Consider the following 26,295-nt stretch of genomic DNA (forward strand, 5'->3'; position numbering starts at 1 on the left):
ATTGGGAACGTCCTTCTGAAGTCGGAGATTGGACGCACCTCGTCATGGAAACCGAGGAGCTCTGCATTGCATCGAGTCTGTACTCTACAGAGAATGCCTCATTTGGTCATTGAGTGCAATGATGCAAAGCATTCAACACCCAGTATGGCTTTCAACTACGTCCATCATGACGATGAATAAATGCGAAGGAAGTATAAAAGCATAATAGTGGAGATTTTCTGCTTTGACCATCCCTGCGTCTTCCAACATTTATGGAGTAAAATGTCCCAAGGCAATTCACAGGAATGATCATCAAACAAAATTTGACACCGAGCCATATAAGGACATATTAGGACAGGTGCTTGGTCAAAGAGGTAGGTTTTAAGGAGCATCTTAAAGGAGGAGAGAGCGGTAGAGAGGTTTAGGGAGGGAATTCCAGAGCTTAGGGCCCAGGCAGCTGAAGGCACGGCCGACTGGATACAAAATCATGGTGGGCTGCTGTGCAATTTCCCAACACGTTCTGTCATTGGGCATAATTCCACAGCAGAATAAATAGAAAATCTCTGCTAATAATGTTTGTTTTATCCATACGGATAGATGGATAACGCCATCAACTCTCTTGTTCATCGATTACTAAACTGCCCATCACAGCCAACTTGCAAAATCTTGAAGGAAAATAATTTTTTTTTAAAGCAGATTTCTGTGGGAATTTCTGTCTTCAATAAAATGCCAAACATAATAATCCTGACCTCACCAGACAACAACGGCGAACTATAATTACCAGGAACCTACTGTACCATTTATCATAAAATCTGTTCAGGTTGTAATGGCCGCTCAAACATTGGGTATATGATTCACGCACTGGTAAAATGGTGAGATTTTACCCACTGGCATCAAAAATCACAAATATGTTTTTTTTTTACCCCAGTGAATTCACACAACCGATCGATGTGATTCAGTTCAACAGCTGCTTTCAGTTGATCTGTGGTGCGGTAATAAACCATATGGGCCAAAAGGTCCTGTTTGATTGCAGCTCTCTGATCTTGAATAATAGCTTAGTGGGTAAAAGCAGCACTCGTGATACTGAACAATACAGGCCTGAAAGGCTCCAGCATTAGTGTACAAGTCTGTGCAACTACTTCATCCCAGCCAAAGCACCAGCCGCCATGCTCAGAGTGTGCGAGCCTCGACAATCTCATGCTACTCAACCATGGAAGGCATTATTTTTGGACACTAACGGAATCAAGGGATATGGGGATCAGGCAGGAAAGTGGAGTTGAGGTCGAAGATCAGCCATGATCTGATTGAATGGCGGAGCAGGCTCGAGGGGCTGAATGGCCTACTCCTGCTCCTATTACTTATGTTCTTATCACAGCCAATCCCAGTCCCGTCATTAGCCAATAGCCGCAGACACGTGTAGACTTTCCAGCAGGGGTTATTAGATAGAGATTCACAGCGAAAACCCCAGCTGATTTACAATGTCCTCTCCTGCAAAGCCAAGGAGCATGAAGCCCCACTGCAGCCCTTTAATTGCTGCTTCAGCTAAGTTCAGCTAACAGCACAGACAGTGAACTTTCCTAAGGGATCATTTTAACCTAACCCGCCCGGCGAGAAACTGACCAGATAGAATCAGCTGCCTGTTTCACACCCACCCCGTCCCCCCCGCCCAATCTCACTTTCCATTGAGGTCTCACTATCCAGGCTTAGACAATGAACGGCCACTTGACTGATGAAACCACCAGAAGAACTGAACCACAGGTGAAGTCTACATTTTCAGGGGGGAAAAGGAAGACAAAATTGGAGGGGAATATTTAAAATAAAAACCCTACAGGAAAGTTGCTCGGCTCGTGCTAAATGGAGACGACCTCAGCCTAACATCTGTTGTGGGGAAAATGCTGGAGTCTATAATTAAGGATAGGGTGAATGAACACCTCGAGAATTTTCAGTTAATCAGAGAGCCAGCATGGATTTGTGAAAGGTAGGTCGTGCCTGACAAATCTGATTGAATTTTTTGAAGAGGTGACTGAAGTAGTGGACAGGGGAATGTCAATGGATGTTATTTATATGGACTTCCAGAAGGCATTTGATAAGGTCCCATATAAGAGACTGTTAGCTAAGTTAGAAGCCCATGGAATCGAGGGAAAAGTACGGACTTGGTTAGGAAATTGGCTGAGCGAAAGGCGACAGAGAGTAGGGATAATGGGTAGGTACTCACATTGGCAGGATGTGACTCGTGGAGTCCCGCAGGGATCTGTCTTGGGGCCTCAATTATTCACAATATTTATTAACGATTTAGATGAAGGCATAGAAAGTCTGATGTCTAAGTTTGCCGATGACACAAAGATTGGTGGCATTGTAAGCAGTGTAGATGGAAACATAAAATTACAAAGGGATATTAATAGATTAGGTGAATGGGCAAAATTGTGGCAAATGGAATTCAATGCAGACAAATGTGAGGTTATCCACTTTGGATCAAAAAAGGATAGAACAGGGTACTTTCTAAATGGTAAAAAGTTAAAAACAGTGGATGTCCAGAGGGACTTAGGGGTTCAGGTACATAGATCATTGAAGTGTCATGAACAAGTGCAGAAAATAATCAATAAGGCTAATGGAATGCTGGCCTTTATATCCAGAGGACTGGAGTACAAGGGGGCAGAAGTTATGCTGCAGCTACACAAAACCCTGGTTAGACCGCACCTGGAGTACTGGGAGCAGTTCTGAGCACCGCACCTTCGGAAGGACATATTGGCCTTGGAGGGAGTGCAGCGTAGGTTTACTAGAATGATACCCGGACTTCAAGGGTTAAGTTACGAGGAGAGATTACACAAATTGGGGTTGTATTCTCTAGAGTTTCGAAGGTTAAGGGGTGATCTGATCGAAGTTTATAAGATATTAAGGGGAACGGATAGGGTGGATAGAGAGAAACTATTTCCGCTGGTTGGGGATTCTAGGAGTAGGGGGCACAGTCTAAAAATTAGAGCCAGACCTTTCAAGAGTGAGATTAGAAAATATTTCTACACACAAAGGGTGATAGAAGTTTGGAACTCTCTTCCGCAAACGGCAATTGATACTAGCTCAATTGCTAAATTTAAATCTGAGATAGAGAGCTTTTTGGCAACCAAAGGTTTTAAGGGATATGGGCCAAAGGCAGGTATATGGAGTTAGATCACAGATCAGCCATGATCTTATCAAATGGCGGAGCAGGCACGAGGGGCTGAATGGCCTCCTCCTGTTCCTATGTTCCTATCACTGCTGATGTTGTTCTTTGTGCTGTCTCAGGTGCAGAAACAGCATACGTCCTGCCTACGTTGCTGCTAAACACACCTAGACCAGTGTTTAATACACACTGCAGTTTACAGCACTAAGCGGAGATGGAATCAAACCTGAAATTAGATTAAATTCAAAATCCACTGGAGAATTTACATCAGCTGCATTCAGAGCGGTCACGTTGCACTTACATCACCAGGACTACTCGCTACTCTTCTTTTGCGAAAACCTCATTTTGTGTCTCACTATAGTAGTATAATAAACATGTCTGTAGGTTATACCTACATGTTGTACCTACATGTTGTACCTACATGTTACACCTACATGTTACACCTACATGTTACACCTACATGTTGTACCTACATGTTACACCTACATGTTACACCTACATGTTACACCTACATGTTACACCTAGCTGAGCAAAGACACGGGGGGGAATACACAGCAAATGCTGAAAATCTGAAATAAATAAAACAACAGGAAATGCAGAGCAGGTTGGACAGTCTCTGAAAATCGAGAAGGCAGGTTGAAGGTTCTAATGAACGATTGTCTACCTTTGGCTCAGTGGTAATATTCCAACCTCTGAGTCAGAAGATACAGGGGTTCAATCCCCACCCCACACTGTCCCGGCGAGTGGAGGCCGGAGCTCCAGCTCTGAATTCTGGGATGCTCGCATCCCCCCCCCTCCTCATTGTGTGGGCTGTGGGAGTCTGTAAATCTCTCCCGTTGTATAGGACTAACCCCACAATCGGTCGGTATAAAGATGGTTACGACCATGGAAGGAACGGCCATGTCCCGGCCTGTCAGACTGTTATTCAGCCTGTCAGTCCCTCCACCACTTCACAACGTTCTCCAAGGGAGGAATGCAATGATTACAAATCGAACCACCTGAAATGTTAGCCTCTCTCTCCTCTTTCATGTGCTCACAACACCACAAGACCTGGATGGCCGATTGGCCCATCTTAACTTATCCATCCTCCCCTCACACCATGTCAGTCTTAGGGCAGTGGGTAGCACTCTCACTTCGAGTCAGAAGGTCGAGGGTTTGAGGCCCATTACAGAGACTTGAGCTCATGACCCAGGCTGGCACTCTCAGTGCAGTAGTGAAGGAGTGCTGCACTGTCGGAGGTGTTCCCTCAATACTGCACTGGAGTGCCACAACTGATTCCCTATGTGTTAAATAAATACGGTTAAATATTTTAGCATGTTCCGAGACTGCTGCTGAGGCAGAACAGTTCAGCAGCAATTCTACTTTGTAATTATTCAGCAACAGAATCGTACAGAGCACCGTCGCTGCCCACCATCAGTGCCCACCATCAGTGCCAGTCAGTGCCCACTGTCAGTGCCCATCAGTGCCCACTGTCAGTGCCCGTCAGTGCCCGCCGTCAGTGTCCATCAGTCCCCACTGTCAGTGCCCGTCCGTGCCCGCCAGTGCCCACCGTCAGTGTCCATCAGTGCCCACTGTCAGTGCCCACCGTCAGTGTCCATCAGTGCCCACCGTCAGTGCCCACCGTCAGTGTCCATCAGTCCCCACTGTCAGTGCCAGTCAGTGCCCGTCAGTGCCCACCGTCAGTGTCCATCAGTGCCCACTGTCAGTGCCCACCGTCAGTGTCCATCAGTGCCCACCGTCAGTGTCCGTCAGTGCCCATCAGTGCCAGTCAGTGCCCACCGTCAGTGTCCATCAGTGCCCACCGTCAGTGCCAGTCAGTGCCCGCCATCAGTGCCAGTCAGTGCCCACCATCAGTGCCCGTCAGTGCCCACCGTCAGTGCCAGTCAGTGCCCGCCATCCGTGCCAGTCAGTGCCCGCCGTCAGTGCCAGTCAGTGCCCACTGTCAGTGTCCGTCAGTGCCCACCGTCAGTGCCCACCGCTCCAATTCACTGTTGAACTAACTGTGTTTAATCCATTTAAATTTATGTTTTTTTTTCCAAAAAGTCACAATATCTTTCCACTCGTGCTGCTATTTGCTTAATAAAGCTAATTTTGATTTAAGTATAGATTGGTGCAATTAATTACGGATGCTTAAGCATCAGATTAATGACCCCATTCTCACCTCTGCAAATACTGAACTGTTAATTACCCAACTAAATTGAACACTTTAACATCTCATTACTCATTCTCGACCCGTTAAATCTCCTCTCTCTAAAGCTGCTTCAAAAAAAACATTGTTTTTTCAAGGTGAGGGATCTTAACATTGGGGAATGGACACCCAAGGGTGCATTTCAACTCCCGAATGGGAAGCAGGGGTCGGCTGGGTGGGGGGGGAGGGGGAACACACACACACTTTAATGGTCTTCCCGCCCTGGGAGTCTCTGTATGAGGCCTCAGCCCATTTTACTGGCCGGGGGCCTCATTTACATCCAGAGGCCAGCGCACTCTTTGTAATAACTTCAGTTCATAACCACTGCTCCCATTTTTTTGGGCAGCAGGTGCTGGTAATGGTTCTACTGTTGCCATTTACAGCTCCTCCAGCCCCATCTTGTCCCATTACCACCCTCCGTGCCTTGCACCATCATCCCTTTTGTCATTTAATCACTCCTGTCCTCCCCCCTATCACGGACTCACCACCCTCCCCCCAACACCCCTTTCCCAGGCTCTGTACTTGCTTAAAAACTGAGCAGGGAGAGAGAGGAAAGTGTAACAGGAAGGGACAGAAGGTATGGAGTAATAGGTAAAGTGTTAAAAAAGGAAAAAGCAGGAACTAAGCGTCACAAAACAGATTTGAAAGTTCTTTATCTGAATGCACGTAGCATTCGTAATAAAATGGACGAGTTAACGGCACAAATAACTACGTATGGGTATGATCTTGTGGCCATTACAGAAACATGGCTGCAGGGTGACAACGACTGGGAATTAAATATGCCAGGGTATTTAACAATCAGGAAGGACAGGCAGGAAGGAAGGGGAGGTGGGGTGGCTATGTTAATAAAGGAAGGAATCACTGTAATACAGAGAAATGATATTGGGACAAAGCATCAAGATAATGAAACAGTTTGGGTGGAGATAAGGAATAATAAGGGAAAAAAAACATTAGTGGGCGTAGTATATAGGCCTCCTAATAGTTGCAACTCTGCTGGAAGAAGTATTAATCAGGAGATAGTCGGGGCATGTAATAAGGGAACAGCCATAATTATGGGGGATTTTAATTATCATATTAACTGGACAAATCAAATTGGGCAGAGCAGCCTTGAGGACGAGTTCATTGAGTGCATCAGGGATGGATTTCTTGAGCAGTATGTAACTGATCCTACAAGGGGGCAGGCAACCTTGGACCTGGTCCTGTGTAATGAGTCAGGATTAATTAATAATGTCCTAGTTAAGGATCCCCTTGGAACGAGCGACCACAACATGGTTGAATTCCATATCCAATTAGAGGGTGAGAAGGTTGATTCTCAAACAAGCGTACTGAGCTTGAATAAAGGAGACTATGATGGTATGAGAGCGGAATTGATTAAAGTGGACTGGGAAAATAGATTAAAGGGTAAGACGGTACATGAGCAGTGGTGTTCATTTAGGGAGTTATTTTACAACTTTCAAAATAAATATATTCCACTGAGGAAAAAAGGGTGTAAAAGAAATGACAGCCACCCGTGGCTAAGTAAAGAAATCAAGGATAGTATCCGACTAAAAACAAGGACATATAAGGTAGCCAAACTTAGTGGGAGGATAGAAGATTGGGAATTCTTCAAAAGACAGCAAAAAGTAACTAAAGGATTGATTAAGAAAGGGAAGTTAGATTATGAAAAGAAATTAGCAAAAAATATAAAAACAGATAGCAAGAGTTTCCATAGTTATATAAAAAGAAAAAGGGTGGCTAAGGCAAACATAGGTCCCTTAGAGGATGAGACCGGGAAATTAATGGTGGGAAACATGGAGATGGCAAAAATGCTGAACAAATATTTTGTTTCAGTCTTTACAGTAGAGGACACTAAGAATATCCCAACACTGGACAAACAGGGGACTCTCGGGGGGGAGGAGCTAAATACGATTAAAATCACTCAAGAGATGGTACTCAGTAAAATAATGGGACTCAAGGCGGATAAATCCCCTGGACCTGATGGCTTCCATCCTAGGGTCTTGAGGGAAGTGGCAGTAGGGATTGTGGATGCTTTGGTGATAGTTTTCCAAAATTCCCTGGACTCAGGAGAGGTCCCGGCAGATTGGAAAACTGCTAATGTATCACCGTTATTTAAAAAGGGTAGTAGGCAGAAGGCTGGAAATTATAGGCCAGTTAGCTTAACATCTGTGGTGGGTAAAATTTTGGAGTCTATTATTAAGGAGACAGTAACGGAACATTTAGATAAGCATAATTTAATAGGACAAAGTCAGCATGGCTTTATGAAGGGGAAGTCATGTCTGACAAATTTGCTTGAGTTCTTCGAGGATATAACGTATAGGGTGGATAAAGGGGAACCAGTGGACGTAGTGTATTTAGACTTCCAGAAGGCATTCGACAAGGTGCCACATAAAAGATTATTACTTAAGATAAAAAATCACGGGATTGGGGGTAATATTCTGGCATGGGTGGAGGATTGGTTATCAAACAGGAAGCAGAGAGTTGGGATAAATGGTTCATTTTCGGACTGGCAACCAGTAACCAGTGGTGTTCCACAGGGGTCGGTGCTGGGTCCCCAACTCTTTACAATCTATATTAACGATTTGGAGGAGGGGACCGAGTGCAACATATCAAAATTTGCAGATGATACAAAGATGGGAGGGAAAGTAGAGAGTGAGGAGGACATAAAAAACCTGCAAGGGGATATAGACAGGCTGGGTGAGTGGGCGGAGATTTGGCAGATGCAATATAATATTGGAAAATGTGAGGTTATGCACTTTGGCAGGAAAAAATCAGAGAGCAAGTTATTTTCTTAATGGCGAGAGACTGGAAAGTACTGCAGTACAAAGGGATCTGGGGGTCCTAGTGCAAGAAAATCAAAAAGTTGGTATGCAGGTGCAGCAGGTGATCAAGAAAGCCAACGGAATGTTGGCTTTTATTGCTAGGGGGATAGAATATAAAAACAAGGAGGTATTGCTGCAGTTATATAAGGTATTGGTGAGACCGCACCTGGAATACTGCATACAGTTTTGGTCTCCATACTTAAGAAAAGACATACTTGCTCTCGAGGCAGTACAAAGAAGGTTCACTCGGTTAATCCCGGGGATGAGGGGGCGGACATATGAGGAGAGGTTGAGTAGATTGGGACTCTACTCATTGGAGTTCAGAAGAATGAGAGGCGATCTTATTGAAACATATAAGATTGTGAAGGGTCTTGATCGGGTGGATGCAGTAAGGATGTTCCCAAAGATGGGTGAAACTAGAACTAGGGGGCATAATCTTAGAATAAGGGGCTGCTCTTTCAAAACTGAGATGAGGAGAAACTTCTTCACTCAGAGGGTGGTCGGTCTGTGGAATTTGCTGCCCTAGGAAGCTGTGGAAGCTACATCATTAGATAAATTTAAAACAGAAATAGACAGTTTCCTAGAAGTAAAGGGAATTAGGGGTTATGGGGAGCGGGCAGGAAATTGGACATGAAGCTGAGTTCGGATCGGTCAATGCCCTGTGGGTGGCGGAGAGGGCCCAGGGGCTATGTGGCCGGGTCCTGCTCCGACTTCTTGTGTTCTTTAGATTTGTGGTTGGGATCAGATCAGCCATGATCTTATTGAATGGCGGAGCAGGCTCGAGGGGCCGATTGGCCTACTCCTGCTCCAATTTCTTATGTTCTTATGTTCTTCCAGTTCTGATGAAAAATCATCGAACTGAAACGTTAACTCTGTTTCTCTCTCCACAGACGCTGCCTGACTCGCTGAGTATTTCCAGCAGTTTCTGTTTTTATTTCAGATTTCCAGCACCCGCTGTATTTTGCTTTTGATTTGGGCTGTGGGTAGCCTGGGAAGCAAGGCAGGACACACGGCTATGCTTGTCTGCAATTATTATTCTGCATCATCATTCATATTATTTCTTGTGCTCGAGGGTTCACAAATATATTCTGGTGATCAGTGAACTGTTCCAATTTCACTTCCACCTTTAATGGGAAAGACTTTGATGGGAGAAGCAACAATTTCTGAAAAAAACAGGAGTGCCCTGTGGGATTGTCATCAAAAGATTTGTTCCTTCCTAAGTATCATATTTTATATATATATATATATATATATATATATATACATACACATACATATATATATATATACATACACATACATATATATATAAAAATAAATGAGTCAAAATTAACTATTTAATCATTTCAATTAAACAATGTAAATAACACAGAAAAGTGAGAATTTAGTGCTCAAAGATTTCAATTTTTAGATAATTTGAGTTAAGCAACCTTGAACATACATATATATATAAAAGACATATGAAAGAGAGTTTCAGGAATTACACAGTACAAAGCCAGCCTGACATTTCCAGTTTAGAAATATTACTTATTACTTTTCAACTATACTTGCTAATGTTTTTTGATTCAGGCACAGAAATGACAATTTTCAGGGCTCCTCTGTTGACTGAATAGCTAAATGCACTGTAACATCTTCCAGCCCTACAACCCTCTGATATCTGCACTCCTCCAATCCTGGACACCTGCACATCCCCGGCAGTCAATAAGGTGCCACATAAAAGGTTGTTACATAAGATAAGGGCTCTTGGGGTTGGGGGTAACACATTAGCATAGATATTGGTTAGTGGACAGGAAACAGAAAGTAGGAATAAACGGGTCATTTTCAGGTTGGCAGGCTGTAACTAGTGGGGTGCTGCAAGGATCAGTGCTTGGGCCTCAGCTATTTACAATCTATATTAATGACTTAGATGAAGGGACCGAGTGTAATGTATCCAAGTTTGCTGACGGTACAAAGCTAGGTGGGAAAGTAAACTGTGAGGAGGACACAAAGAGTCTGCAAAGGGATATAGACAGGTTAAGGTGAGTGGGCAAGAAGGTGGCAGATGGAGTATAATGTGGGGAAATGTGAGGTTATTCACTTTGGTAGGAAGAATAGAAAAACAGAATATTTTTTAAATGGCGAGAAACTATTAAATGTTGATGTTCAGAGGGATTTGGGTGTCCTTGTACACGAAACACAGAAAGTTAACATGCAGGTACAGCAAGCAATTAGGAAGGCAAATGTAATGTTGGCCTTTATTGCAAGGGGGTTGGAGTATTAGAGTAAGGAAGTCTTGCTGCAACCGTGCAGGGCTCTGGAGAGACCTCACCTGGAGTACTGTGTACAGTTTTGGTCCCCTTATCTAAGGAAGGATATACTTGCCTTAGAGGCAGTGCAACAAAAGTTCATTAGATTGATTCCTGGGATGAGAGGGTTGTCCTATGAGGAGAGATTGAGTAGAATGGGCCTATACTCTCTGGAGTTTAGAAGAATGAGAAGTGATCTCATTGAAACATAAGATTCTGAGGGGGCTTGACAGGGTAGATGCTGAGAGATTGTTTCCCCTGGTTGGAGAGTCTAGAACTAGGGGGTATAGTCACAGGATAAGGGGGCGGCCATTTAGGACTGAGATGAGGAGGAATTTCTTCACTCAGAGGGTTGTGAATCTTTGGAATTCTCTACCCCAGAGGGCTGTGGATGCTGAGTTGTTGAGAATGTTCAAGGCTGAGATCGATAGATTGTTGGACTCGAAGGGAATCAAGGGATATGGGGATCAGGCGGGAAAGTGGAGTTGATGTTTGAAGATCAGCCATGATCTGTTTGAATGGTGGAGCAGGCTCGAGGGGCCGTATGGCCTACTCCTACTCCTATTTCTTATGTTCTTATTTTAATCACTCCACCATTGGCGGCCGTGCCTTCAGCTGCCTGGGCCCTAAGCTCTGGAATTCCCTCCCTAAACCTCTCCACCTCTCTCTCCTCCTTTAAGACACTACTTAAAACCTACCTTTTTGAACAATCTTTTGGTCACCTGTCCTAATATTTCCTGGTGGCTCGGTGTCAAATTTTGTCTGATAACGCTCCTGTGAAGCGCCTTGGAATGTTTTACTGTGTTAAAACGCTTTATAAATGCAAGCTGTTGTATGTTTGCTAAATCAAAGGTCCCAGGTTCCATCCTTAGTCTGTGCTGTGTGACCTAATCTCAGCCAAGTTGGCAGTGAGGTGTTACAGGAGTCTCCAACTGGGGATGAGAAAAATAAGTCAGATTTCCTGCTTCTGATCACTATCCAGTGATTTCTGCTTGTTAGTGAACATGTGACAAGATGACAAGGCAGGCTTGGACGAAGAAGGCTCTTCAGTTCATTTAGGAACATAGGAACAGGAGGAGGCCATTCAGCCCCACGAGCCTGTTCTGCCATTCAATTAGATCATGGCTGATCTGATTTGATTGTATCCTTCCAGAATATCAACTTTACCAACCAAGACACGGACGCTGGTCGACAGCAGGATCGGTGCGGCTCTGATGTCAGACAACACACTCGGTTTAAGCTCATGGATGAATAATGGTCACTTGAGCCAAGTCTTCAGAGTGATTCCGATGTGAATCACCACAGGAGAAATTTGGGTAAATATTCACATTATAATTCCAAAAGGCAGGAGCAGTAGGATTCAACTGGCCAATATATTACTTAAATTTCTTTTGTATAAGTGCAGACATACCTACATAAAAAAAATGTAGTTTTTAAGGCGGGTGTGGATGAATGTAGGCCCAGGTCCAAATCCAGACCCAAGTACTTTTTCCCTTGAACCACCCAACAATCTCCTTACGAAACATGAATTCATCCTGTCCATTTACAGAACACAGCTTCAAATTCGATGAAAAGTCTTTGGTCAATCTTAACGCATAACTCTTACTGAACTAATTGTGCTTTCTACTTAAAAAGCTCCTTACGAACTGCCAGTGTGATATTATTACAACATGCAGTGTTTGTGCATCTTAAACAGGCTCTTAACCGAGTGAACTCCCATCAAAATGTAATATAACTTCTCGCTTCTGTAGCGAAGCGACGCACTTTAACGTGAGTTTATTAATTTAGTATCAAGTTGTGGTCTGTTTTGTGATGGGATCCTCATCTCGAAGAACTGTTTGAACCTGTCCAAACTCAATTAATTCTAGAGTCAGTTAGCAGAGAGCTGAAATGGTCATTTCAATCCAAATCTCTCCAGCACAAGGACAACATTGAAATTTTGCTTACCGCTAAAAAGTGTTGCTCTAAATATCTATAAATTAAAACTTGTTCTTCATAGTTATAATATATATTACACTGTAAAAAATCCAGTGAAACAATGCATCGTAACTTGGGGTTTTTATACCTGTGAACCTAGAGATACAACTTCTAATGTGAGCAATAAAATGGATTTTACAGTATAAGAACACACACACACACGGACACAGACACAGACACACGCACAGACACACGCACAGACACACGCACAGACACACGCACAGACACACGCACAGACACACGCACAGACACACGCACAGACACACGCACAGACACACGCACAGACAGTCCAACAACAACAACTTGCATTTAAACAATGCCTTTAACGTTGTAAAACGTCCCAAGGTGCTTCACTGGAGCGATTATCAGACAAACTTTGATACAGACATATGTACGAACATACCAAAATGACCGGCAGAAAAAGACCAGCTGATCCATCAAGCCTGCCCCACACTCATGATGCCGAGAGCATCGTGACCGGGCTCTTCCTTCCCCCCTACTACCAACCCCCCCTCCCCCCCTCCCCCCTCTCCCCCCATCCCCCGCAGCCATGTAATCCCCTGGGAGAAGTTTAAAAAAAACCAGGGCCAATAAGGGGGGAAAACTCTGGAAAATTCCTTTCCCGCCTCCTAAACTGACTGAACCTGATTAATATTAAGATGTGCTAATTAGATCGTACAGCTGATTGGGTGCGTTATGAGTGCTCGTACAGGAAATCAATGCGATTTTACTTGGGTCCTGTTTACCGACGCTGAGGAAAGATGATAATTGGGCGGTTTTGTTCTGTTATTGCGACTGTACCTCGTTTGAATAATAGGATAGAGGAAGAAAAGCAGCAATCCAGCACAAGCTTACAATGTGTTCTTTAAAATTTCATTTACATTAATCAAGATTTATCTCGTGTATAAAAACTGATTGCACAGCAGACATTAAACGCAGTCTTTTAGTTTTCCTATAGATTTAGATACCTGCTCGCTAAATCTCCCATCTCCACACTCTCACCGTGAGGACTATTTACCTCAGGACCTTTTGCAATTTAAAAACATTTGAAAAATGTCTACTAAAGGCCCCTGGTGTGTATCTATGGGATCAGCGAATGTGCAGTGCAGCTCGATCCAAATAGATGCAGCCTCGTACTCTTCAAAAGATTGTAATCTGGGGATTTCTCCATTTGTGCCTCCCTCACCGAGACAATCCCAGACTTCCATTTGCAGGGTGATTGATCTTGTGATAAGTACAGAGATTTGCTGAAAACAATGGTTTTTGCTTTGCTTTGTGATTACATCTCCCAAGAGGACGAGGTAAGGAGAAGGCAAACTTCAATATCAGCGAGCCCTTGATCTTCAAAGGAGTCAGCAGCCAAGCATTGAATTTAATGATAACCAGGATGTAATAATAAATAAAGAGCTGCGTTTACTTCGAGAACTAACTGCATCTAAACTGAAAGGAATGAGGCTTTGTGTCTAGAATTGAGGTACATTGTTTCTTTCTTAACAAGGAAAGACTCCAGACAACATTCAATGGCATCGTCATTAATACACTGTCACGAATGACGATGACTCCAATGTCAATCTAAAGGCTTCACCAAAATGATATTGGGGCTGAAAGGGTTAAATTATGAGGACAGGTTGCATAGACTAGGCTTGTATTCCCTTGAGTAGAGAAGATCTCATTGAGATGATTAAAAGGAGTTGGTAGGGTAGATAGAAACTATTTCCTCTGGTGGGGGGAGTCCAGAACAAGGGGGAATAACCTTAAAATTAGAGCCAGGCCGTTCAGGGGTGATGTCAGGAAGCACTTCTTCACACAAAGGGGAGTGGAAATCTGGAACTCTCTCCCCCAAAAAGCTGTTGAGTCTGGGGGTCAATTGAAAATTTCAAAACTGAGATTGATAGATTTTTTTGGGCAAGGGCATGAAAGGTCACGGAACCAAGGCAGGTAAATGGAGTTAAGATACAGATCAGCCATGATCTAACTGAATGGTGGAACAGGCTCGAGGGGCTGAATGGCCTCCTCCTGTTCCTAAAAATAAAAAGCTAGAGCAGGAATCGGAAACAGCTTCACTAAAGTTTGCGTTCTAACGGGACGGCTCCTGGGCCTGGCTATAACGGCCATTCACAGGCCCAGGATGGACAGGGCCCACAGAGTGGGTCGCTGTAGTTGCCTGCCTCGCTCCTGCGGCCATGTCCATGTCCGGGAGGTCCTGGAGATGGACAGTGTGGTGCCCACCAGTATGCTCGAGGCCGTCCGCAGCTGGTGGGAACAGAGTGTCTGATCGGCACGGGCAATAACATTATGATTTATAAGTCTCCTTTTAGTTTTGTTTAAATCAGACTTTATTAAAATGGCTTTACTAGTGTGTTTTCCTTAAAACAAAGAGGAACGCGCAAATCGGTTTCTCGGTCAACGACACTGGGACAACCCAGTGACATCTTTATGGATCAATTTAAAAAAGGCACAATTCTCAACATCAGGTGATCAGAATATTCTGTACAAACGACACAAGATGGGATATTGGTTAATCCAGTAGAAAATGAAAGATAAAGAAAAGCTCTCCATGCAGCAGCGAGTGTCGGCTGCAGAGTGTGCAGACTCATCCCGCCCGGGGGCCAGCACTGCAAAAGTTATGATCAATGAGTTACAAAGGATTTTGTCCAGGAATGAAAGAACCTGCACCAATTGTCCCATCGATTCTGGATTCTTCAATGGAACACACAGTACAAGCAGCTATTTCTTGGATACCACCTTGCACCCTTTCTGAAGCAATCAGAGGGATAGCCCAGTTGAACTAAATATCTGACACAGCTACTCGACTGTATGAAGCAAAAGTAAACTGCCTGCCTTTGATAGGCGCCCGTCTGGGGTGCCAGTGAGTTACACGTGTAATTACAATACACGGTGAGAGAGTTAAGGTACTGGGGGATGAGCATCGATGGGCTGAATTGTCTTTTCTCATTGTGGATTTTCCTGTTTTTGTCTTCTGCACTCTGTGGGTTTACATAATCTTACTAAGGTAAGATTCAAAAACATATTCACAAAAAGGTCCCAGGATTGATCCCTGGTTTGTGCTGTTACCTGGTTTCAGTCAGGACAGAGCTATTGGCCCTGCGGCTGGCTTTGGTGCACCAGGGCTCAGCAAAAGTCAGCAAGGGCCCCTACTCCTGGCCACTGCCCAGAGGCCCCTTCTGTAGAAGGTACAGGTGTGAATGTTGGGTGAGGACATTATCATGCGTGGCTGCGATGCTGCCTCACCAAAGAGGTACACGGAGTCTACAGCACAGAAAGAGGCCATTCAGCCCAACTGGTTCATGCTCCACACGAGCCTCCTCCCACCCCTCCTCATCAAACCCCATCACCAATAGACAAGCGAGGCTGCCCAAATCCATTGGCCAGACCCAACTCATGAAGAAGGGCCAATCGGGTTAAGTGCTGGGGTGCCCTTACTGCACACCAGTAAAGAGCCAACAGCATCTCAGGGCAAGAAAGGAGAAAACTGGAGGAGAGGGGAGTTAGTCAGAAAAAGTTGAACACACCACGGCTTTGTCACCACATCGCTTACAATTTATTTGCCGTGATTTGATATTTCCCTTCAGTGGGTTTCACATGCTGGCTTTGCAGCCTGTATTACACCACAGCAGACCTGACTGATGTCTCTTACATCTGAACACCTGCAAGGCCAGTCAATTACAACATTTATCTCACCTCAGCAAACGCCACTGACAGCAAGAATTGCAGTGGAAAATGGCCCTTTGTTCCAACTCGACACGTTGCACAGCCTTTCCCTCAGGTGACCCCCACCTTGTGCACAAATAAGCATTCAATCTCCCCAAGTACTCTGTACACAGACTGGCTTCACATTAGAGGAACACAGGAAGGAGACGTTTGGATGAATATATTATCCGACAGGCTTAAAAACTATCAAATCTTGAGCACTTCCCCACAGCGTCTGACCGCAGGGCTATCGATAATTGAGCACGGGAGCAACTCGGATAATTACGGGGGTTAATGTCATTGGCCTTTGATGTGCTCTTCTGCTGATTAATGTCAGTGCCTGTGACACGAGGCAGGCAAAGGGAATGAGCAGCCTCGCTGGTCCAATTTGAAGACCGATCTGGGACACGTGGCACAGCTCTCAGGAAGGTGGTACCAAAATCACAGAAACCTACCTGCAACGCTCTCCTCACAGCTCTGGCGGATCTTCCGTCTGCACACGAACCCCAGGGCGGCCAGCAGTCCCAGGAGACAGACGGAGAGGCCGATCGTCAGCCACACAGCAACTGCGGGGAACTGTAGGTGCTGCCCTGAGGAGATAGAAAGAAATCAGTGAATGCGATAGCTGAGGAAAGGCAGAAAAACGCGCGGTCGAACACTTAATGACAGCTCCCTCGCTGAGGTAGTGCTACCAGAGCATCTGATGACACATCTTTAATTCCTTGTTAAAGTGTTTCAGTAACTTAAAAAGAAGTTACATAATATTACATAGAATGTACAGCATAAACAGGCCATTCAGCCCAACTGGTCTATGCCGGCGTTTATGCTCCAAAAGAGCCTCCTCCCATCCCACTTCAACTCACCCTATCAGCATGTCCTTCTATTCCTTTCTCCCTCATGTGTTTATTGAGCTTCCCCTTAAATGCATCGACATTATTCACCTCAACCATTCCTTGTGGTAGTGAGTTCCACATTCTTACCACTGACAGGGCAAAGAAGTTTCTCCTGAATTCCCTGTTGGATGTATCAGTGACGATCTTATATTAAAGGCCCCCAGTACTGGTCTCCCCCATCAGTAGAAACATCTTCATTACATCGAACCCATCAAACCCATCGAACCCTTTCAGAATTTTAAAGGCCTCTCTCAGGTCACCCCTCAGCCTTCTCTTTTCTAGAGAAAAGAGCCCCAAGACAGTTCAATCTTTCCTGATAGGTATAACCTCCTAATTCTGGCATCATTCTTGTAAGCCTTTTTTGCACCTTCTCCAGTGCCTCTATATCCTTTTTATAATATGGAGACCGGAACGGTGTACAGTTCTCCAAATGCAGTCAGATACAAGTTTAACATAATTCCCCACTGGAGTCATTAACATTCCTGCGGTAAAGGAATTTTTCTGGTTAGCATTGCTTTTCTGTCTCCCAACTTTCGACTCTATTTTTTAAAAATTATTCGTTCATGGGATGTGGGCGTCGCTGGCAATGCCGGCATTTATTGCCCATCCCTAATTGCCCTTGAGAAGGTGGTGGTGAGCCGCCTTCTTGAACCGCTGCAGTCCGTGTGGTGACGGTTCTCCCACAGTGCTGTTAGGAAGGGAGTTCCAGGATTTTGACCCAGCGACGATGAAGGAACGGCGATATATTTCCAAGACGGGATGGTGTGTGACTTGGAGGGGAACGTGCAGGTGGTGGTGTTCCCATGTGCCTGCTGCCCTTATCCTTCTAGGTGGTAGAGGTCGTGGGTTTGGGAGGTGCTGTCGAAGAAGCCTTGGCGAGTTGCTGCAGTGCATCCTGTGGATGGTGCACACTGCAGCCACAGTGCGCCGGTGGTGAAGGGAGTGAATGTTTAGGGTGGTGGATGGGGTGCCAATCAAGTGGGCTGCTTTGTCCTGGATGGTGTCGAGCTTCTTGAGTGTTGTTGGAGCTGCACTCATCCAGGCAAGTGGAGAGTATTCCATCACACTCCTGACTTGTGCCTTGTAGATGGTGGAAAGGCTTTGGAGAGTCAGGAGGTGAGTCACTCACCGCAGAATACCCAGCCTCTGACCTGCTCTTGTAGCCGCAGTATTTATATGGCTGGTCCAGTTAAGTTTCTGGTCAATGGTGACCCCCAGGATTCTGATGGTGGGGGATTTGGCGATGGTAATGCCGTTGAATGTCAAGGGGAGGTGGTTAGACTCTCTCTTGTTGGAGATGGTCATTGCCTGGCACTTATCTGGTGCGAATGTTACTTGCCACTTATCAGCCCAAGCCTGGATGTTGTCCAGGTCTTGCTGCATGTGGGCTCGGACTGCTTCATTATCTGAGGGGTTGCGAATGGAACTGAACACTGTGTAATCATCAGCGAACATCCCCATTTCTGACCTTATGATGGAGGGAAGGTCATTGATGAAGCAGCTGAAGATGGTTGGGCCAAGGACACTGCCCTGAGGAACTCCTGCAGCAATGTCCTGGGGCTGAGATGATTGGCCTCCAACAACCACTACCATCTTCCTTTGTGCGAGGTATGACTCCAGCCACTGGAGAGTTTTCCCCCTAATTCCCATTGACTTCAATTTTACTAGGGCTCCTTGGTGCCACACTTGGTCAAATGCTGCCTTGATGTCAAGGGCAGTCATTCTCACCTCACCTCTGGAATTCAGCTCTTTTGTCCATGTTTGGACCAAGGCTGTAATGAGGTCTGGAGCCGAGTGGTCCTGGCGGAACCCAAACTGAGCATCGGTGAGCAGGTTATTGGTGAGCAAGTGCCGCTCGATAGCACTGCCGATGACACCTTCCATCACTTTGAGAGTAGACTGATGGGGCAGTAATTGGCCGGATTGGATTTGTCCTGCTTTTTGTGGACAGGACATACCTGGGCAATTTTCCACATTGTCGGGCAGATGCCAGTGTTGTCGCTGTACTGGAACAGTTTGGCTAGAGGCGCGGCTAGTTCTGGAGCACAAGTCTTCAGCACTACAGCCGGGATGTTGTCGGGGCCCATAGCCTTTGCTGTATTCAGTGCACTCAGCCGTTTCTTGGTATCACGTGGAGTGAATCGAATTGGCTGAAGACTGGCTTCTGTGATGGTGGGGATATCGGGAGGAGGCTGAGATGGATCATCCACTCGGCACTTCTGGCTGAAGATGGTTGCAAACGCTTCAGCCTTGTCTTTTGCACTCATGTGCTGGACTCCGCCATCATTGAGGATGGAGATGTTTACAGAGCCTCCTCCTCCCGTTAGTTGTTTAATTGTCCACCACCATTCACGACTGGATGTGGCAGGACTGGAGAGCTTTGATCTGATCCGTTAGTTGTGGAATCGCTTGGCTCTGTCTATAGCATGTTGCTTCCGCTGTTTAGCATGCATGTAGTCCTGAGTTGTAGCTTCACCAGGTTGGCACCTCATTTTTAGGTAGGCCTGGTGCTGCTCCTGGCATGCTCTTCTACACTCCTCATTGTCTACTGAAGACATTGACCAATGCTGGGGTGCAGATCTCTAGGGGGGGCACCAATTACCCTCCTGCCTATCACCAAAATGGCCACTCCTCATATGAGGGCAGACAAGTTATTTTAACATGGACAGTATCTTGTGTCAGTCATGGCTCAGTGGTAGCACTCTCGCCTCTGAGTCAGAAGATTCTGGTTTCAAGTCCCACTCCATAGACTTGACCTGATAATCTAGGCTGACACTCCCAGTGCAGTACCAAGGGAGTGCAGCACTGTCGGAGGTGTCATCTTTCAGGTGAGACATTAAATCGAGGCTCTGTCTGCCCTCACAGGTAGACGGAAAAGATCCCACGGTACTATTTGAAGAAGTGCAGTGGAGTTCTCCCCGGTGTCCTCGCCAATATTTATCCTTCAACATCACTAAAACTGATTATTTGATCATTATCACATTGCTGTTTGTTGGACTGAGTTTCCTACATTGCAACAGTGACTACACTTCAAAAAAAGTACTTCATTGGCTGTAAAGCATTTTGGGATGTCATGAAGTTGCGAAAGATGTTGCATGAATCATAGAATGGTTACAGCACAGAAGGAGGCCATTCGGCCCGTCGAGTCTGTGCCAGCTCTCTGCAAAAGCAATCTAGCTAATACCACTCCCCCGCCCTCTCTCCACAGCCCTGCAATATTTTTTCTTTCAAGTACTTATTCTGTTCCCTTTTGAAGGCCATGATTGAATCTTACTCCATCACCCCCCAGGGCAGTGCATTCCAGATCCTAACCACTCGCTGCGTAAAAAAGTTTTCCCTCATGTCATCTTTGATTCTTTGGTTCGTTTGCCAATCACCTTAAATCTATGTCCTCTGGTTCATGACATTTCTGCCATTGGGAACAGTCTCTCTATCTACTCTGTCTGGACCCCTCATGATTTTGAATACCTCTATCAAATCTCCCTTGAACCTTCTCTACTCCAAGGAGAACAACCCCAGCTTCTCCAGTCTATCCATGTAACTGAAATCCCTCATCCCTGGAACCATTCCAGTAAATCTTTTCTGCACCCTCTCTAAGGCCTTCACATTCTTCCTAAAGTGCAGTGCCCAGAATTGGACACAATACTCCAGTTGTGGCCGGACCAGTGTTTTATAAAGGTTTGTCACAACTTCCTTGCTTTTGTACTCTATGCCTCTATTTATAAAGCCCAGAATCCCGTTGTTTTTTTTTAAATCGCTTTCTCAACCTGCCCTGCCACCTTCAACGACCTGTGCACATACTCCCCCAGATCCCTCTGTTCCTGCAACCGCTTTAGAATTGTGTCCTCTAGTTTATATTGCCTCTCTTCGTTCTTCCTCCCAAAATGTATCACTTTGCACTTCTCTGCGATAAATTTCATCTGCCACCCGTCCGCCCATTCCACCAGCCTGTCTATATCCTCTTGAAGTCTGTCACTATCCTCACTCTTTACTACACTTCCAAGTTTTGTGTCATCTGCAAATTTTGAAATTGTGCCCTGTACACCCAAGTCCAAGACATTAATATATATCAAGAAAAGCAGTGGTCCCAGCACCGGCCCCAGGGGAACATCACTGGACACCTCCCTCCAGTCCGAAAAACAACTGTTCACCACTACTCTCTGTTTCCTGTCACTTAGCCAATTTCGTATCCATGCTGCCACTGCCCCTTTTATTCCATGGGCTTCAACTTTGATGACAAGCCTATTATGCGGCACTTTATCAAATGCCTTTTGAAAATCCATATACACCACATCCACCGCACTGCCCTCATCAACACTCTCTGTTACCTCATCAAAAAGCTCAATCAAGTTAGTTAAACACAATTCGCCTTTAACAAATCCGTGCTGGCTTTTCTTAATTAATCCACACTTGTCCAAGTGACTGTTAATTTTCCCCACCACTGAGGTTAAACTGACTGGCCTGTAGTTGCTGGGTTTATCCTGACACCCTTTTTTGAACAAGGTGTAACATTTGCAATTCTCCAGTCCTCTGGCACCACCCCTGTATCTAAGGATGATTGGCAAATTACGGCCAGTACCTCTGCAATTTCCATCCTTACTTCCCTCAGCAACCTAGGATGCATCCCATCCGGACCGGGTGAGTTATCCACTTTAAGTACAGCCAGCATTTCTAGAACCTCTTCTTTATCAATTTTTAGCCCATCCAGTATCTCAACTACCTCCCCTTTTACTGTGACTTTGGCAGCATCTTCTTCCTCGGTAAAGACAGATAAATGCAAGTCTTTCTTTTTCTCGGAACCTTTGTAGACTTGGCACTCAACCAATGCAGAGCAGCAATCAATAGAGCCAATAAAATGGCAAACTACATAGCTAAAACAGTAGAATATAAGTCAGAGGAAGCAGTGATTAAACTGTCCGGGGCTCCAGTGAGTCCACGCCTCGCGTACTGCGTCCAGTCCTGGTCGCTGAGCAGCAAGGCAGACATTGAAGCACTGGAGGCAGTGCAGAGAAGAGCCACCAGACTGACCCCTAGTGTCAAAGGTCAGAGTTATGAGGAAAGTCTGGAAATGAGGCCTCTCCAAGAGGTGATCTTAAAGGGATAAAAATAATCAAGGGAATGGAAAATCTGGAATATCACTTCAAATTAAATTGCAAGAGTAGGAAGTACAAGGGGACCAGGAATTCTGATTACTATTCACTTCCATCACTGTTGGAGAGATACTTCAGTATCTTCTGCCTTTGTTGAGTTCACTAACACCAGGTCTGATCTTCAGCAAATAGTAATTTTTTCAAATTGACTGAGCATCTGTGGAATCCTGCATGAATTGTACCCAATGACAGCACCTGTTGGGAAATCGCACAGCAGCAGACCATGATTTTGAATCCAGTTTGTATCCAGTCGGCCGTGCCTTCAGCTGCCCGGGCCCTCAGCTCTGGAATTCTCTCCCTGAACCTTTCCACCTCTCACTCCCTTTAAGACGCTCCTTAAAACCTCTCTCTTTGACCAAGCTTTTGATCACCTGTCCCAATATCTCATGTGGTTCGGTATCAAATTTTGTTTGATAATCGTTCTCGTGAAGCGCCTTGGGACGTTTCACTGTGTTAAAGGCGCTATATAAATGCAAGTTGTTGTTGTTGTTGAAGTCCAAGAAAATAGAGACAAAACACACCAATACCGAAACTTGCTGAGAAACACCTGAACAATTAAAAAAAAGGCAGAAATAACGTAAATGAATTGAAAATTATTCCTTCACAAGCCCAGTCATGCTCACTATCCATAATCGTCAACCCATGGATGTGCTAATCACAGGTTGTAACTGCCACATTCTCCCCCTGATGGCGCACATCAGCACAAGGTAAATCCTCTGTTCCTTCATTTTGTTTTCACCAAGCAAATCTTTAAAGCATTAACTGTTGTGCTTTACACCGGATTCGGAGGCGCGCGCTGGGTGTTCAGACTTGGTGCTGGTTTCAGCATCCACACATGTCGCACATAAATAAGAACAGGTTGTGAGTGGGTGCCTCCTGCTCTGTGTTAATTAAGCCAGGGTTCTCCCTTCGCAAATTGGGCACAGGGCCATCACTTACAATGGAACCAGTCCCCGAGATTTCCATTTAAAATCTCAATGTCAAAGCCATTAACAAACAAGTGTTCCCTCCCTTCAGCAGCTTCTAAAGATGAAGAATCATGGTGCTGGAAATTGTGATGTTGCCTGTATCGAACCGGTGCTGCATTTGCAGAAAGATGTTGCCACAACAAGGGGATTTCTATTGATGTTGGAATCGCTCAGCGATCTTTGTTTTAGAAGTGTGAATCTGCTGAAGGAATCCCCAGGCAGGGGATTGTGTGATTCCAAAATAAACAAGAGCTCAAAGCTTGACTGTTCCTCAATATCAGAAGGGCCCACCATTAAGTTAGATTCAGCTACAGGTGAATGGGTCAGGGAGCATCTGGTCACGTCCTCCCAGAGAGAAAAATGGCAACTCCAGTTGATAGTCCAGTCATACGGATGGGCAATTTAAAAATGATTTGAGGTTTACTGAATATTATAAGTAAGGAAACGCTAAAATAAGACTGGCCTGGAGCCTTATTTTGAAGTGTAACTTTACACCCAGATGGTTTAATTTGTTCCCTGGATGTGAGCGACACTGGTACGGCCATATTAATCGTCTACTCCTAGTTGCCCTGAGAAAGTGGCAGCAGATGTTTTCATAACTGAGTGGTTGGTTGGTCCAATTCATAGGGCGTCAAGAGTCAACCTGCGTCAGAAAGGACTGGAGTCATACGTAGGCTGAACTGGGTAGAGACGGCAGCTTCACTTCCCTGAAGGACATCAGCAAACCAATTGGGTCTTAATAACAATCCAATAGCTTTCATGGTTATTTATTTCTGGTGCCAGCCCACAAATGACTAGATTTATTGAATTCAATTTCATAACCGCTTGCTGCGGAAGGACTGGAGTTCATGACATCTGGAGTGCTAGTCCAGTACCAAAACCACTAGGCTACCGTACCCTTAACTATTGTTTGTGGGACCTTGCCGTGTGCAAATTGGCTGCCGCGTTTCCTACATTACAACAGTGGCTACAGCTCTAAAGACACTTCATTGGCTGTGAAGAGCTTTGGGATGTCCTGAGGTTTTGAAATGCGGTCTATAAATGGAAGCCTGTCTTTAGTTGCAGTTCATAGCAGACAATTGTTTAAAGATTGTTCAGTACAGATACACACTGTCAAGAGTGAGGTTAACTCTTTAAGGGCATCACTAGCTGTTTGGGACGTACGGGGTTTTTCCTTTGGCCTTCAACTGTCGAGGAGCTGGAAAGTATTCCTTTTTCTGCACTGCGGGGGTAAATGTCCCAGTAAACTCAGTCTCAAATTGGCTTAGTTAAAATTCAAATGAAGTTTTTCTCAAAGCTGCTTTTGGATTGATTCCCACTTCCCAAATTGCCAGGATCTGCTCCTTCTTCCTGCGACAAATCAGCAATTCCAACCCGATGTGTGACGTTAAGGCCGACTGAGTCAATCAGACCAGTGGGGACGCAGCAGTGCTCCAGTCAGCTGGTGTGATGTGTGATGGACACAGACCCTGCCCCTCCCCCCTGCCCCCCGCCCCTCCCCCCTGCCCCCCGCCCCACCCCCTGCCCCCCGCCCCACCCCCTGCCCCCCGCCCCACCCCCTGCCCCCCGCCCCACCCCCTGCCCCTCCCCCTCCACCACAACAAGTTCACTTCGAACATTGCAGGTCATGGATCAGGGATTTTACAAATTTAAATCATCTGATTCTGAATTGGCTCGCTTGCATTGTCTAAACGCCCAATGAGAGCACACTGTTCATTCCCTGATTAGACCTGGCATGGCTTAAATACGGAGTGTTCCCACAGCAATGCTCATTAACCCTCAAACTGGCAAGCCTCATCCAAGTATTAGTCTTGCTCTAATGCCCACACCATCAAATGGCCCAGGACCTTCCCCATAAGCTACAAAGGAATCATATCAAAGGCACCTTCTCTGCCTCAAAACTACTTTGTCAAACGTTCACCTTCCCATTGTTAATAACTGACTGCACAATGGATAGAGGGGGATCGGGTGGTTTGAAATAAAGAAACCCATGGGGGGCCAAGTCCCCCTCGCAGGGTGCGGACAAACTCCAGCTCTTCCCAGTTCACAAGGATTCCTCAGAAAAGTGACCTTTATCATACTTACCTTGGCCTTTTCTGGTCACTGCTGCCTCCCGATAGGCCTTGCTGTCGAGTTTGGGCCTCCCGAGATTTGTTAATTGAAGTGGCATCCAGCCGCTATTGATACCATCAGGCCACAGCTTTGGCCTGTAAAGTAGGCCCCCACCTGTCTGGGGTGACCGGCCTTTTCGTCTCTGATCCAAGGTCCACCCGATGATGGAGACACAGCTAGGCCCCACCCCGTACCACCTTAACGCCCTGGGCAAAGTTAAAATCAACCATTTCGTGTCAACCTAGATTTTGTGCTCAAGTCTGTCGTGGGGCTTGGACCCACATTCTAACTCAGGGGCAATTTCCCTACAAACTGACCATAAAACCCATTTTCGTGATTTAGATAAAGCTTTCTTCAATTTTCACAGGTTTCAAGTAAACTTCTCGGTTCAGATGCAACAATGGGCAGCAGAAATACATAGGGGAAAACAGTGGCATCAATGCTATTCGTGACCTCAAGATGTCCCAAAGAGCTTTACAGCCAATGAAGTATGTTGAAGTGATCACTGTTGTAACGTGCGAAACATGGCAGCCAATTTCCGCACAGCAAGCTCCCACAAACAGCGATCACCAGATAATCTTTTTTTTGAAGTGATGTTGGTTGAGAGATAAATATTGGCCGGGACACCAGGGAGAACTCCCCTGCTCTTCTTCGAGATAGTACCATGGGATCTTTTACATCCAACCAAGGGGACAGACGGGGCCTCGGCTTAACCTCTCATCCAAAAGACGGCCCCTCTGACAGTGCAGCTCTCCCTCAGTCCTGCATTGGAGTGTCAGCCTAGATTATGTGCTCAAGACTCTGGAGTGGGACTTGAACCCACAACCTTCTGACTCACAAGCGAGAGCCATGGCAGATTCGAAATGCAGCCTCGTCATCCAGTGGGTGAGCATTCCTCACAGTCCAAATCTCGTCCGTGGAGCTGAGCCACCGAGACTGGGTTGCTTATTGTAGGGAGGGAGAGGGGTAGTACAGGTAAAGCTGACCCAGGTGATCTTCAAGCCACTACTGGCAGCGAATGAGGGAGCAGCATTGCTGGAGAGCCCAGGTGTTGGC

At 45.6% G+C, this 26,295-nt stretch overlaps 1 protein-coding gene across 4 annotated transcripts in view; it reads right to left on the reverse strand.

The window, feature by feature from the left end:
- cd276 (CD276 molecule) overlaps positions 1–26,295 on the reverse strand; it is a 300,738-nt gene that overhangs the window by 82,160 nt on the left and 192,283 nt on the right. For all 4 annotated transcript variants that reach the window (XM_067973640.1, XM_067973639.1, XM_067973638.1 and 1 more), the window contains exon 5: positions 16,572–16,706. In XM_067973640.1, coding sequence (XP_067829741.1) covers positions 16,572–16,706 — 135 coding nt within the window. The remainder of the gene's footprint in view (positions 1–16,571; positions 16,707–26,295) is intronic.

Source organism: Heptranchias perlo, chromosome 38 (genome assembly GCF_035084215.1).
Source record: "Heptranchias perlo isolate sHepPer1 chromosome 38, sHepPer1.hap1, whole genome shotgun sequence".
Taxonomy (NCBI): domain Eukaryota; kingdom Metazoa; phylum Chordata; class Chondrichthyes; order Hexanchiformes; family Hexanchidae; genus Heptranchias; species Heptranchias perlo.